The sequence below is a fragment of the Typopeltis vanoorti genome, chromosome 1, assembly GCF_054136105.1.
Source record: "Typopeltis vanoorti isolate ZY-2024b chromosome 1, IOZ_Tvanoo_1.0, whole genome shotgun sequence".
Taxonomy (NCBI): domain Eukaryota; kingdom Metazoa; phylum Arthropoda; class Arachnida; order Uropygi; family Thelyphonidae; genus Typopeltis; species Typopeltis vanoorti.
In genome coordinates, this window is record NC_143549.1 from 131,221,357 (window position 1) to 131,238,873 (window position 17,517).

The 17,517-nt window shown below is 36.2% G+C and overlaps 1 protein-coding gene across 1 annotated transcript in view; it reads right to left on the reverse strand.

Moving 5' to 3' along the window:
- melt (ventricular zone expressed PH domain-containing protein melted) overlaps nucleotides 1–17,517 on the reverse strand; it is a 338,615-nt gene that overhangs the window by 168,010 nt on the left and 153,088 nt on the right. The window contains exon 8 of the mRNA XM_090398172.1: nucleotides 14,814–15,124. Within this exon, the coding sequence (XP_090254298.1) occupies nucleotides 14,814–15,124 (311 nt within the window). The remainder of the gene's footprint in view (nucleotides 1–14,813; nucleotides 15,125–17,517) is intronic.

Sequence of the window (17,517 nt, forward strand, 5' to 3'; positions counted from 1 at the left end):
TAAAGACTTGACATGTTTTGAGATCTCTCTCTGAAATTTCCTATCCAGCCAACAAAGCAAATGCCACAAGAGCAGTAAATTTTAAGGACTCCCGGTTTTTTTTTTATGGGTGGGTGGGTGGGTGTGGTAACTTCTTAAGTTGTAAAAACCTTAAAACCTTGTCAAGATGGTGAAAACTACTTTGATGTCATAACCATGTAATATCACTGTGATTTTGTTAGTTATTTTATGAATGCAGGGTAAGATTATTCCACTGCTTGTTGGTACAAACGTTGTGATCTTTTTCCTCCCTCTCTTCTTTAGATACTTTTGGGAAGATGTCCAGGAAATTTAATGTTCTGCAGTTCTGAAGTTCAAATGTGATTTTTGGATGTAAGCTGTTAAGGTAATTTTTGAAATCCTCTACATAGTGACTGTGCTTATTAATGAAATGAGATCATTCGATTAAAATATGACTGATGGTTAGTCCAGCTCCACAGAACTCACACACAAGTATATCATCATCCCTCAAAGGAAAGAAAGTGTAAAATGACTATGACCAATGCAGAGCCAAGCAAGAATAACTTCATCTTTATGGTCTCTGCATAGACTAGATGACTGCTGCAATTTTATTTCAGGCATGATCTTATTGTTGGAACTCATTATGGGTCTCAATATTCCAAGATGACTGCCACCGGAATAAAAGTTTGTGCTTGATGATCTGCTAGTAATCAGTATATGAGACAGACAGACAGACATAGTGGAAGCTTAAGAAACAAGTTGAACTAGTTGCAGCCTAATTTTCCTTAATCCCTATGTGGCTTAGAATCTAACAGAAGTGTATACATCCAAGCATAGCTTCCATAACTGCAAAAGGACATGTTGGATCATGAGAGAGAGCACTGGATGTTTCTGTAGCTCCAGTCTTATCACCTGTAAGGACCTCTACAAATCTGTATATCTTATGCCCTTTTAGTAGTAATGCAGTCTTATGTAGTTTAATACAAAGCTTTATAATGTACAGCTGAGCAGTAAAGTTGTTACATTTTAGTGGGATTTGAGCAGATATTGTGCTATCTGAAAAAAGAAAGCAGAAGATCCTACTAGAGTTTCTGATTTTATGCCAGTGTAAACAGGCATAAAATCAGAGTATGTGATTATATAAGCATGAAAGAGCTGCTGTAGACAACAGGAGAGATAGAAAATTTGCATAGGCTTCAGAAAGAAAACCTGCATGGTTATATGTATGAATGCCACAGTGGAAGTGCATTTAGTGGTCTGTTTGTATGTGCTGTTGTCTACTCCAATATCTATGTAAGGAAGCTTTCATGCCCAAACCAAAGGATCATATGGCAGTGTGATGAGTGTTATACATATTTTATCACCGTGGACAAAAAGATAGTTGGCCACATGGGATGGTCTGGCATGGATTTTATTTTTGTAGAATATAACAGAGACAGCTGCTGCCATTTAAGCAACAAAGGTGGTTCATTTACTTCAATATACAGACCGTGACTGGTGAAGTCTGTAATGCTATAGTTGCCATCCTTATGGCTTGATGAATAGGGCCTAGAATTGCAGGTACTTTCTCTGGCAGAAGCACAGACTTGGGACCCATAATCAAGTTTGGATCTAATCAGTGCACTGTACAATTGAAGCAAAGAATATCTCTCAGCACCTCAAGATTTAGAAGCTGGTGTGTGAAGGATGTTCACTGCTTTGCAGCACTTATCTCGCAACTAACATATGTGAAGGAGGAAAATTAAGTTTCTTGTCACACACAAACTATCAAGGACAGAGAACTGTGGTTTGTGTTGTATCTGCCATTCATTTTTCAGATTTTATCTCATACTTCTTCATTCTCAGTTGATCTTGTTATAGAGGATATATATTGGATCCAGGATTCTTTCTGGCTCTGATGACAGATGTAGCTAGCTTGGGCTTGAGTACATTTAAAATCATTGAAGTTTGCTATTGTGGAATGTCTGCAGAAGATACTGCATGCTTTTTTTTTTTGAGCTTCCATGATTGTTGGTGTGAAATTATCATTCCATTAAAAGTTTAGGGAAATGTGGAAACTGACTAGATGTTTTAGGAATTGCGGTTCTTGCAACTTGTGTAATACTCTCTATCATGTGGTTCTCTGCATCACTGATAGGAGATGAGCTGACTATTGCAGAACTGAATTCTGTCAATATAAAGAAGGTGGGCCAATCAGCTTGCTCAATTTTCCATCATGATATAGCACAATGTCACCTGTAAAATCGTGTAAAGAAGGATTTTTATACAAAAATACCATATATACCGATTTTACTGGTAAATAAAATTCACTAAAAAATATTTGTGGGTTAATATAGAAATTTTCATATTTTTAATTTGGAAATAATTTTTGTGTATTACTGAATAGTCACCTCAAAGGGTTTTGTAAAAGAACAGAAAAATAAGTGTAAGATTAATTGTGTCTTAAGAAACCGCTTAGTCACCAGTAATTCCAGACGGATTAAGGTATTAAACAATGAATAAGCACCACATCAGATGATGTTCATTGCAACTGTGATGTGTACACAAGTCAAGACTGGTTGGGTGGTTAAAGCAGTGCAAGGGTAATGGGATATAGAGCATTACTGGACAGCCAAGAAGTTGCCCTGCTTTGACAGATGTTAGTGGTTTTGAAGTTGAAGGTAAGAATTGTGGGAATTAGGTGCCCATCCCTACATATCAGGATTCTTCTTAAGGCTGCTACTGTTTGGTTTTTGAGTTCAGTGCAGTGAAGATCTCCTCATTTTACACCTAAAGATAAGTTTAAGGTTTCGCGGGGTATAATTTTAATTGGTATTCTCTTGATAAATGTTTCACGAAGTAATTTTTCATACTCTGTTACTGTTGTGGCTCCAATAAGAATGTCTCCAGAATGCAGCTTCTTTACAAATTTTTTAGATCCTGTCAAGCCTTCCAAAGCTCTTCTGGATGAAGGAGGGAGATATTTTTCAAAGTGATCCCATTAAATGCAAACTTAAGAAAAATAGTGTATTTGTTGCCATTTCTGATGTTTTCTGTTTCTTGCTTTGATTTTCAGTCGATGATGATGGTTTCTGGACATAGAGCTTCTTGAGGGTCCTGATAAACAAGAGGATGAAAAATTATTCATTCACAAGAAAAGTTTGATTTAGTACCAGAGCTCCTCACTCACCATGGAGCCACACACAGATGCTCACTCTCTGGTAAGCAATGATTGCACTTGGGAGTGGAACACCAGAGCTACCCCCAGACATTATACAGGCACACACACACACACACACTCCAGTAAGCTTGGGGGGGGGGGGGCTGTCCTCAGACCATGGAAAGGAGACTTACTTCAACACTTGCAGGCAAGTACACTAGCCAATTGATCCTGCCCAGGCCATCTAGGACTGCCTGTCTTGCTGAAGCAGCAACAAAGTAGTGCAAGAATACCAGAATCCATATTTTGGATGCCCATGGATTGCATCGCATGGCAAACACAGTGGCAAAGTGTTGGATACTGGTGGCAGTTTCTGGAAGACAGGATAGTAAAAAAGACTCAAGAGGTAGAGCAAAGAAAAAAAGCAGAATGAAAAGGGGGCAGAATTATCACTTAGAAGTCCTCTCATAAATTCTAGGAACTAAAGGATGTTTGGATGTTATGCATTTTTTTTTTTTTTTTTTTTTTTTTTAAACTCTTTTGGCCAATTGACTAATAACAATGGTAGACGGATTTTGATCCAGGAAATAAACGAACCAGTATAAACAATAATTTGATATAAGACATGCATAAATTCAATTGAAAATATACAGAACATTCATTTCAAACTATAAATTATAAATATAATTTAAAGTTTGTAATTTATAGTTTATAATTCAAGTTATAAATATAAAGAAATAAGAGTATTATTGGAATACAAGTGCAGTAAATATCACAACTAAATTCAAGTTATAAATATAAAGAAATAAGAGTATTATCAGAATACAAGTGCAGTAAATATCACAACTAAAAAACCTGAAATCAAATGACGACAGTTATGCAAGATGGCCATTCTTTCCATGCCTTTAACATTTTCACCCAAAAACTTATTAAAGAAACCCTGCTTCAACAAAAGGAGTAAAAATCAATGGCAGACCAAGACCACCTCATATACAGGGTGTTCGGGATAAATTTGACAGTTTCGTAAGGAAAAAGAAAATCTTCTTTGTATCTATTAAATTTAATGAATTGACAAAAAAACATTACAGGCAGAGTTAATTACAATACTATCAACAAGATTTACTCAAAATAACCACCATTAGCATCGATCACAGCTTCAATTCTGCTTCGGAACCTCGAACAAGCTGATGCTACAGTCTCCCTGGGAAGGGCCGCAAAAACTGTTTTAATTTTATCCATTAACTGGGCTTTTGTATTACTGGAAGTGCGATTGGTGTCTTTTTCAACTGCGCCCCATACAAAATAATCCATGGGGTTAAGGTCTGGGGAGTTTGGAGGCCAAACATTTGGACTGGTGAAGTCGTAGAAATTTTCAGACAACCATTTTTGACTTTTCCCAGAGGTGTGGCAAGGGGCCGAATCCTGCTGCCATACATACGGCCTACCATTGGCTACCCTTGTTATCCAGGGCTTGACTACAGTTAGCAACTCCACGAACAAAGCCCGAATTCCAATGCCAGGGTTCTTCAACACCTGTTCCTGCAGATTTGCGAGGAATTCTGCTGTACGAACGCAATCAGATCGTCTGCTAGGGATCTTTCTTCTTGCTACATCCTCGTAGTCACCATTGCAAGTCTCTAGTTCATGCCTGATTGTTTTTACTGTATTCAGGGAGCATTGGGCAGCAGTCGTAATATCCTTATTTTGATGGCGGGCACGAATCATCATGATACAAGTTATTCTCTTCCATGATTCAGGTGGGTTCCAGCTATCCATCCTTTCTGACATCTTGTATATGAATGAAGAAGGGTCCAAACTTTTAAATGAAGAGAAGTGTGTGTTAATACATGTAACTTACGGAAAAATATAATTATAAATATGTCAAATTTATCCCGAACACCCTGTATATCATATACACAGATGATGTAATTATAATGCATAACAAATCAAATCTCAAATACCAGCTTGCAAAATTACTAGAAACCTGCAGAAATTATTCAGAAAATCATAGAACAAATTAATGATTTTAATTACTTAGGGGCATACCTGACTTTAGATTTAAATGACACAGTAATAATAAAACACACTCTCCATATCATGGTTAATAATGAATAAATTTAATAAAATTAAAAAAAACAACAACAAAATTCCTGTAAGTCTAAAAATAAAATTATACAAAAGTGGAATACTACCAACAGCTTTCTACGGAACAGAAACCTGAACCTTAAAAAAAAGAAGCAGAGAGGAACATTTCATTTCAAATGCCAACAGGAAACTGTTAGCATTTGAAATTTAATGTTTCCCAAATTTTGGGAAGTTTTATGCAACCATATTTATTTAAATTCAGCTGATTTCTGAGTGCTGCCACAGATTCTAAAAACAGGCTTTCTTTTTTGAATTTACTATGGTGGAGCATGGTGGTTTTCTCCAGGAGATCCTGTGGGTTGCATCCAAAACATGGTCTCAAGGCCAGATTGACCATAGTCGAGATCTGTCATGATCTGCTTGGATCTTCTGTCTGAAGTAAGCCAGCTTGCAGGAACAGGGTACTCTATATACTCCAGGCACTGAGAAAGGAGGGAGCTGATCTTTGGTGGAACAGCAATGTATTGTGGAGACCACATATAACTTATACTTAATTGGAATTATTGGTTAGATTGAAGGAAGTGCAGGAAGGTAGTGTGATGTAAAATCAAGTACAGGTAACTATTGTTACACATGGAGATTGAGTTCTCAAGAATTGGTGCATATACTGAAAACACGTAAAATGGGAAGCTTACATGGAATAATAGATGTTGTGTTCCCAATTGAGTGAGATTCCGATCTTTCAGATTAATTTACTTGAAAATGCACCTATTTTTCATACATATTAAGGCATAAATAAAATATTCGGTACATGTAAAACAAATAACTATTAAATGAATTCTTTATTTTCAAAATTAGTACATTGCAACCACATCTGGCATGCTGAAGTTGGAAGCTCATAGGAGGTTAAAGTCTGATTTTTCATGAATCTCTTTCCCTTGATGGAAACCTGACTTGCAGTTTTCAACTTTGGATTATAACCTCTCAGTGTGTAGCCTCCTTCTGCTATCTTTCCTTTAAAGAGAATATGATCTGCAGTTACAGCCTTGCCAGTCATGTTGAGAGTGCATGTGACGCACAGTAACTCTTAGTGGTTGAAGGATAAAGGCTGTTTTTTCAAGATCTCTCAATGGAAACCTGACTTGCAGTTTTCAACTTTGGATTGTAGTCTCTCTAGTCATGTTGACAGTGTAGAATGCATAGCAACTTGTATAGTGGCTGAACCACTCACAAATTACAGCAAAAGGTGCTTGTTGTCCTTAATTTTTTATCAGATCTTCATACAAATTTTTTGCTCACTCTCATATGACCTCACTACACAAAAGGCATGGTCTATTGGTGCTGACGTCTCAATTAATATAGCCAGAATATTTTTTTTTTCTCAATGCATAAGATCGAGACTGTTAATCTGGTCACATTGAGATTAATGGATGACTAAGCATCCTTAAAAACTGCATTAGCATTATCATGAATGGTGCTCATTGTAGAATCAATCAATCTCATGACCCTTGGACGTCTCTATCAAACTGATTCAAAACTTCCATCTTCACCTCTAAAGAATGAGACTTAAGCATTTTTTTCACTTGGTCTTTATTCATGCTCTTTTCACTCATAGTTTCCTCTGTTTTTCTCTTGCCAGACATCTTGCTCAAAGGGAGCAGAAGTGATTCACAGATAAAGACAATACCACACAGACTAATAAGGTAGCATAGACACAAAATGGATACTGAGCCATTAAGAACAGTGGGCAGAAGCAGGAAACAAGGTGCATGCATGGAAACTTCCACAACCTTGGATAGGAAAGTTCTTAGGTCTCTTAGGTACTGAAACGAAACTGCATATAAGTAAAAATGTGGATAATTAGCATTACCTGTATAAGACAAGAGTTTACCCTATCTCACCATAACTGAACATCAACTCACATTATGAAGGATAGTGGCATGAAAACTGATATCAAAATCAGAAATATTTAACCATTTACTTTATATAGATAATCTAATACTCGATAATAAACACAGTGCAAGTCTTTATGACTAACTAAACTGACTGAATAACTGATGTACCAAGGCTGATAAGAAAATCAGCAATGAAATGATAAACTACGAAAACAGTCAGGAACATGCTACATGGTCTGTCTTCTCAATGCTGAACCTACAGAACAAGTAAAATACTTTAGCTGGTTGGGTACAATTTTTAGTGATGATGGCAAATTAAATTTGGAAATACATAATAGAATAAATAAAGCTAGTATGGTGAAGAGTCAGTGGAATAAATTAATATGAAATAATGAGAAATTAGCCAAAACACTAAACTAGCAATATATAAAATGGTACTGAAACTAATAACTTATGGATCTGAGTTGAGTTAGAAATAAAACATCTGATTAAATACACAACAGATATGAGAGAGTAGATGGCATCAATAGCAATCATTTGAAAATTGAGATAATAAGCGGTCTTGGACACTTAAACAGAAAGAGAAAAGTAAAGATAGCAAAAAGATGTTTAATGGCAGAATGGCATGTAAAAGACTGAGAGGAAAAGCAAGATCTAGATAGAATGACAGGTAGTAGGCACCTGCATCATTCCATCTAGAAGATCAAAGAGTGTTGGGTGTGACCAATGTTCCATCTAATTTTTGATGGAACATGTGTGCACGAAAAACATTTTTTATGCAAGTTTCCAGTCTCTGATTCAATGTGTGCACTAATGTAATATATCTCATCTTAATGTTTCCTTTTTTCTGTCTAGCTATAATCTATAAAATTGTGGGCACTAAATTAATTCACATAGCTACAAAAACCCATCACCATTTATTATTATTTACATGACACCTCCAGAGAGTCAAAAGACTCATCGAGGGAGGGCACCTACTCTACAACTGTCTCCACCACTCAAATCCACCAACTCAATGAATCGCAACTACCATCTTCATCTACACAAACACCATCTACCACCACCACTAGTATTTTCACAGACACAAACATCCATGCCTACGGTGGAATTTGAACCCACAGCCTTTTGGCTGGAGAGCAGATACATTTACCACTTGGTCAACCACGCCGACTGTACTGTCTAGACAGTAAACACTCTAAACAAATATGCCTCTGCAACTTGCTGTGTCAGTTTGCCCACAACAGTGCTGACTAAAAGTAACTAATTAAGAGTATATTAAGTTGGAATACATTAGAGTAATACTGGAGTGGGAGAAACGGGAAATTACTAAAGTGACAAATATGATTTATCTTTGTGTGTCTTTTTTTTGTGGTGTGTACATGCACATAGCTTGGAGGGAACATTTGATGGTACTATACTGGAGAGTGAACACAGATTAATTTGAAAGAAAACAGTTGAAAGAAAGCTAACAAACTTAATCATACAGTATTATCTTAGTACCCACTGCACAACATGAATGCATATATTAAGAATTTGATGATGACATTCTTTGGTGCTTGTAGTCTGTGGAGTAGCAATGTCCATATTCACTTGCTAATTCAGCAAGTACAACTACTCCCAAAATCTGATTTAAGTAAAATACTTGGTTTGTGTTCATTCAGTGGGTTAAACGGAAAAATTAAAATAATATATTTCAAATACTTCACGTGTAAAAGTTTATAAGAAGATATGGAGTTGCAAACAGATTATCGTACAGTATTTGTTGGTATCAACAAATACTGTACGATAAAGAATAACAGTTATTCCAAACAGTTGTGTGTGTGTGTGTGTGTGTGTGTGTGTGTGTGTGTGTGTGTGTGTGTGTGTGTGTGTGTGTGTGTGTGTGTGTGTCTAGCATTGTACATTTGTAGCACTGAGACAGATTAATGCTAAGATACATATTCAGGTACACATAGAAGCTATTGAGATCTTGCTAGATCATCCTTATACCAAGGTTATCTGAATCTCACTGAATAACTCGAGATTCAGAATTGAGAGTGTATTAGGTGATCTGTGCAGTGCATGGTTGGTCAAATAAGAAAAAGGAGAGTAATGGTAACTGTGCAGTGGGAAGGTCACCAATACAGACTGGAGTAAGTAACTGAAATAAGTCTCTCGGGACATCACTATCAGTTTCATGTTGCTAGAATAAAGAAGCATCAACCACTACACGTAATGGAAATCTTGAAAGAAAGCTGACAATCCTATTGCAGAGCCTTAAAGAACAAAATTAATGAGAGATTAATAAACTTTGAGTGCCAAAATGAATTATATGTTTTAGAAATAGCAAGAATTGTATGAGATTCTCCAAACCTTTTCCATAAGTAAGAAGATCCCCCTGTTGACTGACAGCGGTAGAATCCATAATGGCATTTTAGTTGAGGTTTCAAGATAGCATAGAAGTTTAGTGTTAATGGTTTTCTTCATTGCTTTGGAAAGAAATGAAGTGAAAGAAACTGAATGACAATTTGATGGCTAAAATGTGTTGTCTTTCTTAGGAAAGGACTGAACATGACTAATTTCTAGGCAAATACTAGAAAAATTACAGGACAAATACTAGAAAACAAAAGAGAATTAAAAGGAGACAGATCAGAAGTAAACTCTGAAGCACAAATCTTCACAAATCAGGGAAATGCCATCCTGACCAGAAGAACTTTTGGTATTCTATTTGGAGAAGATTTTGTTGCATCAATGCACAGAATAATCTGAGTGCAAAAGTGTAAGCGGGCTTGGAGAGCATGCAATTACCTTGGATATAATACAAGTTTTTGATTCATGAAAAATCAATTTTAGATGTGTCAGTAATTTTCTTGCAGTTGTTTTGAGCTTTGGTATAAAGAAAAGAAAAATGTAGATTTCAGTGAAAACCAGTTACTTATGATTCTTCTCTTGGACAGCTTTGGAAAACTTCTTATTTGGAACTAAGGATATAAGTTGAGAATATAAAGAGGGAATGATTGTTTAGCTACCAATAAAAACTGCTTCAATGATACATTTAAATGGCTATATTTGAAAGATTTTTTTTTTGTAGGCATGCAAACAATCTATGCAACGAGTTCAAAGCAAAGTATGAGATATACTGCACAATGTTGGATGGTGCTTGCTATGACGTTTAGGACCTTCCTTGATGAGTTAGTCTAAGGACTCCATGGAATGGCCCATAGCAATAATAATAAAAATATTTTCCTTTGGTCTCATGTTTTGTCTCTTCACTAGGGACAGTGATAGAGAAGGAATTATTTCAGTGGAATTATACTAATTAACATAAAAATTAAAAAAATATATTTACCATTGTTGTAATTGGAATAAATGTTTGCTCTATTTGTAGGGACATGTTAATTAAGCATTCTTCTGGGAAACCAAACATCTTTAGATTAATTACACTTTAAAAGGAAAACATGTTGAATATCTTTTATACAAAAAATACTAAGCAATGACCTACTTCATCAAGTGCAGTCATACTATACACTGAGTTATCTTTGCATTAGGAACACCACTGGATTTACATATTTGGTGGGATAACCAAGTACCACATGATATCACATCACGTGCGGCTACTATAAATGGGCACATCTATCCTCTGTATATAATCAGTAAATGTTTGCCAGTAATAATGGGAAAACGTGTCGTGATGTAAGCCAATTTGACCACAGGCAGTCACGGGTGTACCAGGACTGGATTAATCATGAGCAGACATCTAGCAGAAGGGCTCACATTGGTCAGCCATGTGTGGCTGACCAATGTGAGCCCTTTGCCCCAGTGGGATACTTTGACCCATTTCCATATGCAACATACCTTGGTTCACCCTGGGGTTCCACAGCTGGACACCAGCAAGGATACCATGATGATGGCCAGGTATTATAAACGACACCTCACATAGGCTAAGGAATGTCAGTAATGGACCCTCGACAAATGGAAAAAAGGTCATCTGGAGTGATGAGTCCCATTTCCTGCTGAATCATGCTGAGGACTGGATTTAAATTTGGCATAAACAGCATGAAGCCCCATTCCCTGGTTGCACAGTTGGAGTTCAACAGGCTGGTGGAGGTGGTATTATGGTCTGGGAGCTTTATCCTGGCACACCTTAGATCTAATGGTTATCATCCCAAAAACACTAAGTGATGAATGTTACAGGGGGTCTGTTAGCTGACCATCTCCATCCATATCTGCAGTTCTACTCTGATCATAGTGCCACTGTTCAACAGGACAATGCACCTTGTTATCAGGCTTGAACTACTGAGTGGCTGAAGGAACACGACAATGAATTCGCCACATTGCCTTCACCGCCAAAACTTCCCTGACTGTAATCCAGTTGAACTTGTGGGATGTGCTAGAACAGGTGTGAGAACTGCTGATTCTCCTCCACGGAATGAACGTGAAGTGATGGAGTTGCTGCAGCAGACATGGATCGAGTTACACATGGATGTTCAATGCCTTGTGGAATCTGTTCCTAGGCATCTGTGATTGCACAGAGGTGGACCAATTCATTGTCCCTTCTTTTCTATATTGTGAGTATCTTGTATCTCTCTCATTGATTATATCAAGACAACTTATTTAACATTAGCCTTTCTTATGACAGTTGCAATATCAAGTTCTATCGCATGTGTCTGTACGTTAAGTAGGTTGCATCATTGTTATGCAATCCACATTAATAATAAACTTAGCCTTATGTCTCGCTTCTCTTATGCTCCTTCTTATGTAGCTTAACCTTTAAGGGCCACCAGAAGTTTACCCGTTCCCTGAATTCTATAAATTATCCTGGTCACTCAGGCAAATTTATTTTTTTACTGCGCCAGCCTGAGCCTTAAAGTTAGAGATAGACACTACCTTTAGGTTAATTATAGAATTTCAGGTGCTACTAACAATATAAATTAAATTCCTAGAAACCTGGGCTCTCTGGCATAATTTTACTCTTATTTGCAGTCGTGCCCTTACTTTCAATTGGGGTATTCCCGCACACACACACACACACGCACACACATTCTTAGGTTCGATGTTTTATGAAGGGTCAGGGTCAGTCATCATGATCAGAAACATATATAATCAAAGAATCAAAACATTTATTAAATTCAATTAGTAATGCCATACAAGTTAAATTGATCATCAAATCTAATGTTAAACCTCTACCTTTCATTCACTCGCTCAGTCCTAAATCATTTTAGTACTTTACTTCAAAGTATCAGTAAATTCAATAATCAATAACTCAATACATATTACATTTATGATTACAACTCATTTTTTGACATTTAAGGTACTGGAACACATTTTATAACCTCTCTCGGGATAAACATGACAGAATCTCTATCTGGTTGAAAGTCCTTAAAGTTTGCTTCAAGAAAACATAGCCATTTACACAGATCTTAATTCTTCACTCTTTCTTTTAATACAAATCTTAGATTGCGTTCTCTTAAATGTTAGTCAATTCTCAAAAGGGGCCAGAACAAGTGAGAGTACTTATCTATTCTCTTTCTTCAATTTTCTGCCGTCCTTCGTTCTTTGTTTCTAATCTGGTTGTCTCGATTTTATTGCCAAGTGGGTTCCACGTGCTCGCCTGGGCTGGACGCTATCCTTCTGCTTAGGTTTTTACGTCGATGATCTTCTCACCATGGCCTGCAGTTAGTCTTGCCGAAACTCTACTGCGGTGTCATACCGAACCCTATCGTAAGTCAGCCCTGAGAAATGAGAGCTGAACCACGAAGAACTCTCGGAACACACGGAGAGAAACTCAGGAACAAGAAAAAATGGGGGTCATTTACTTCCATTTCGTGGGTTTTATTTGCTCTCCTAGAGCACCACCTTTCCAAGTTTGAAATATCTTATCGTCTCACCCATTGGTCTCCGTTTGGGCGACTTCACCGATTAACATACGGGACTTCTTGTTTCGGGGAACATATATGCGCATGATGCCTTCTAAGATGCGATGCCCGCGGGTGCTTACCCTGATCTTACGGTATTTAGGGTGATCTTTGCCCTATGTTGTTGAATAGCACGCATTCTTTCATTTACAATATTTCATTAATAATTCCTCTCTTATTTTGCCCCTTTTTCTGACTTACATTCATGCTAGACACTTAGATATAAAACTTTAAAATTCACAAAATTCACAGTTTATCATATAGGAAGTTGTTATAAACAAAACATATTTATACTGCTAAAAGATAAGTATGCATGTATGTTTTTTTTTGTTAATTGTTAGATTCTGGAATGGCGATGTCAAGTAAAGTTCGAAGTCACCTATTTTAAATCTAACAATGACAATGAATTCGCCACATTGCCTTCACCGCCAAAACTTCCCTGACTGTAATCCAGTTGAACTTGTGGGATGTGCTAGAACAGGATGTGAGAACTGCTGATCCTCCTCCACGGAATGAACGTGAAGTGATGGAGTTGCTGCAGCAGACATGGATGTTCAATGCCTTGTGGAATCTGTTCCTAGGCATCTGTGATTGCACAGAGGTGGACCAATTCATTATTAGGCGGATGTTCCTAATGCAAACCTAACTCAGTGTATATGCTAATACTGGACAAAAATGTGTGTGAGAAGAATTCAATTAATACCAATTTCTGTTTTAAAACTCTAACCTGATATAAAAATAAATTCAGGAAATTTTAAAGAATTAAAAAAAAAAATAAATAAATAAAAATAAATAAATAAAAAAAACTGTTTAGTAGTAATTCTGACACCTGTCGACTGCTTCTCTTCTGGTAGAAATGTTCCAGATAACTTTTGCCCATAAAAAAAAATAAATAAAAAATAAAAAAAAGACAGACAGGCATGGCCATCTGAATTATATATCAAGTTTTAACATAAAATCTCATTTTTTGCTTTATCTGTTGCACATGTTTATGCCAGGCAAAACAATTATGAAAATTTTAAGAAATAATATCACTTATGGTGAGCCTCTGTAGCTTCATCTGGAGCACAGATGAAGACCTTTGGTCAGAAAGATCTAGGTTCAAATTTCATCCAAGATGTGAGGAACATTTATTTGGTCTTTTCTGATTAAAGGTGAGTTAGCTGATCTCATATGAAGGTAAGGTTTTTTCCCCCACCTGGAAACTTGGGTTCTTTTGTCCCCCCCCTCCCCCCCAGAACAGGCAAACCGACCCTGTGAACACACAGGGTCGGTTTGCACACACACACATCTACAGTCATAAAAATTGCCCCCCCCCACAAAATGTAGGACTCTGTGATAAGCCGGTTGGGGTTTCCCACAATAGCATAATCATAGTGGACCTGCACTAAGAGGGATAAACGCATTATAAAGGGGAAGAAAAATATCACTTCATGTCATTTATCCCTTCCCACCATTTTTTTTTTTTTTTGATTATGTCGATAAATCCTTATTTCAATTACACATTTTGCCTTTATTAACAGATTTTGAATTTTTGCAGTTCTAAATATTCATCTTATATTACTATTTCAGTTGAATTAATAAACATTCTGATTTCCAAAAATTTACATATTTTATTGTCCACCATACTCTGCCATAAAAAGTTAGTTGCAGAGTGTACTGCACAGTAAGTGATTTTTTTTAATATTTTTTTTTTTACCAAGATGTTTGTTTAATAATTAAAAAAAAAAAGCTAAAAGGAGAATACAAGATTACTGTACATATCTATTTATATCAAATGAAAACAAAGAGCAGACATACAAAGTGTGTTCATAGAAGATGGAAGCCTTCCAATACTCCTGTTCACAGTTTGCAAGGATCCCAACTGTGACAAAGATCGAGCTTCTGCAGGTCCTAATAAATTATGGCGTGAAGTAGTAACAGTAGATCTACTATCCCTTATTCCAGTCCGAGGTGATTTTAGAGATGATATGGGATTAAGAATGGGTAAAACACAAGTTGGAGAAAATGTGGCAGAAGGGATAGGAGGAATGGCACTTATATCTTGTTTGCTTCCACCAACTTTAACTATTGTTACACCTCCTGAGGTCTGATTAACAAGTTGCTGAGATCTGAAAATACAACATAATTTACAATTATTGTTTAACCAAAATCAAATTAGTATTAAAATCATTATCATAAAGAGTTTATACAAAAAAGTCATTTGAAAGGTATTTACTTATTTATTAAACCTAAACTATACTCTATTATTAATATTACATCAAATGCTATATGTATGCAAATAACACGCCTACAAAAAAATCCCACTGAATATGAAAGTATATTTTGAACATTGCCCTTATTCAAAAAAAAGTCTACTAAGGGGAGAGGGGGGAATCAGTAGGAAATAGAAAAAATATCAACTAAAAATTACTTTCTAATTGTTCCAAAATCTTTAGCCTAGTCATCCCCAGGATCCCTACACCATCATAAATGACGTAGGTATTCCGTATATGGGAAGATGAGGTCTACCAGAATACTTGTAATTGTGACCTTCCTTCTGAATATCCAACTAAGATCCTGAGATCCAAGAATACAAAAACAACCTTAAATAGATACAATAAATTAGATCATTGTTTTAACAATGTCTTAAAAAATTACCCAATTACCCAAATGCACCATACCACATGAAATTCGCTCATAAAACATTAAAACTCACTTCAAAAAAAAAAAAAAAAAAAAACAGCAGAAACATTCAACCAGTCAAACATGAATAAAAATTATTATTACACAAAACTATCCAGAATCTGGGCTACATACTTTTGCATCCATTTGCTTGCGACAAACCAAACTAGAATGTCAGAAAGTTACCTTCCAAAAATAGCTACTCATACATTGTAACTGTTAATATTTGGTCCCTTTATACTAAGTATTAGAAATAATCTTTTGGATTTATTAGTGGACCATAGTTCTTTATAAATATATACAATCGTCGACAAGTTTCGCCAGCTTAAGTCTGTCTGGCTTCTTCTGGACAAGAAATCGATACACTAACGTTAAATGCTAAAAAAAGAATGAAGTAACAACAGTTAAATTAAAATTGAAATGACATGTAACATCAAGAGCATGGCGTCTTAGTCATTGTTTGTTGATCGCATTTTTATAGTTTTTCGCGAAGTTGAGTTCTGCTAAACATAGCAAATTTATTAAGCTTCTCCAAATGTCTTTTAGTATCATGCCTTGATTTCTGTTGAGATTGTCTCCTGTCCTGAGTACCAATGCAGCTTCTTTAAAGTTTCTAAATCTGAATTCTTCAATGTATGGCATGGAGCTTTTGTCCCAATCGATGGAATGGTTCGAAATCGAGAAATGATGGGCTAATCCTGAGGTATCTGTTCTGTTAGAATTTGAGATATGAGTGAGAGTTCATCAAGCAGATCTTTTTCTTCTGTGATGATATTTGTTACTCTATTTTTAAGCATATGTATAATGCTAAGTATTTGTGGATGATGGTGAGTAGATTTAAAGTGAAGATAACGTCCAGTGTCTATAGATTTGCGGTACATTGTGAGCTTGATTTGTACATTCTCTTGTCTTTTTATTAGTAAGTCCAGAAAAGATAACTGATGGTTATTTTCCAACTCTAACATGAACTTGATTTTTTGGTGGAAAGAATTTATTTTTTGAAGGAACTCATGTAAGGCATTTTCTGTATCTTTCCAAATAATGAAAATATCATACACGTATTTGCATCATTCATGGAAAAACTAGAAGCTGATATCCTATCCAAAATAAATCCAAAACCATTAGTCTGGTGGAGATACGTGGACGATGTCTACGATGTCGATTAAAGATTAAAGAAGAGTGTGGTTAACAAAGGTGTCAGAACAAGGTTTTTTGCCTGGAGGGTGGTGAATGAGTGGAATTCATTGCCTGACTTTGTTGTGAGCTCTTCATCTGTAAATGAATTCAAGAAGAGATATGACAGATATTGTTTTGCTAGTTTGGGTCTCCCGCGATGAGTCTACTGACTCCATGGAGATACCCGTAATAATAATAATAATAATGTCTAGTCAGAAATGGTTACTAAAAAAAAAATATAATCCAAAAGCTTCTCAATAGAAACAACCCACACAACCTCTAGTCACGTAGTATACATCATCCATTGTCATACCTTATGCTGGCTCAGTTTCAACAAAAATAGCAAAAATCATGAGGTCTTTGAACATCAGGGTTGCCTTCAAACCTATTCAAACTACATGAAACATGTTAAGATCTCCCAAGGACAGCATCACCTTCTACAAGTACGCAGGTGTATATAACATCCCATGTTCCTGTGGCCATGAATTATATAGGCCAAACATCACGAAACCTAGAAATCCGAAAAAAAAAAGAACATATAGGGAATGTCAACAACAACAGAACAGATACCTCAGGATTAGTCCGTCGTTTCTCAATTTTGAACCACTCCATCGATTGGGACAAAAGCTCCATGCCGTACATTGAAGAAGATTTCAGATTTAGA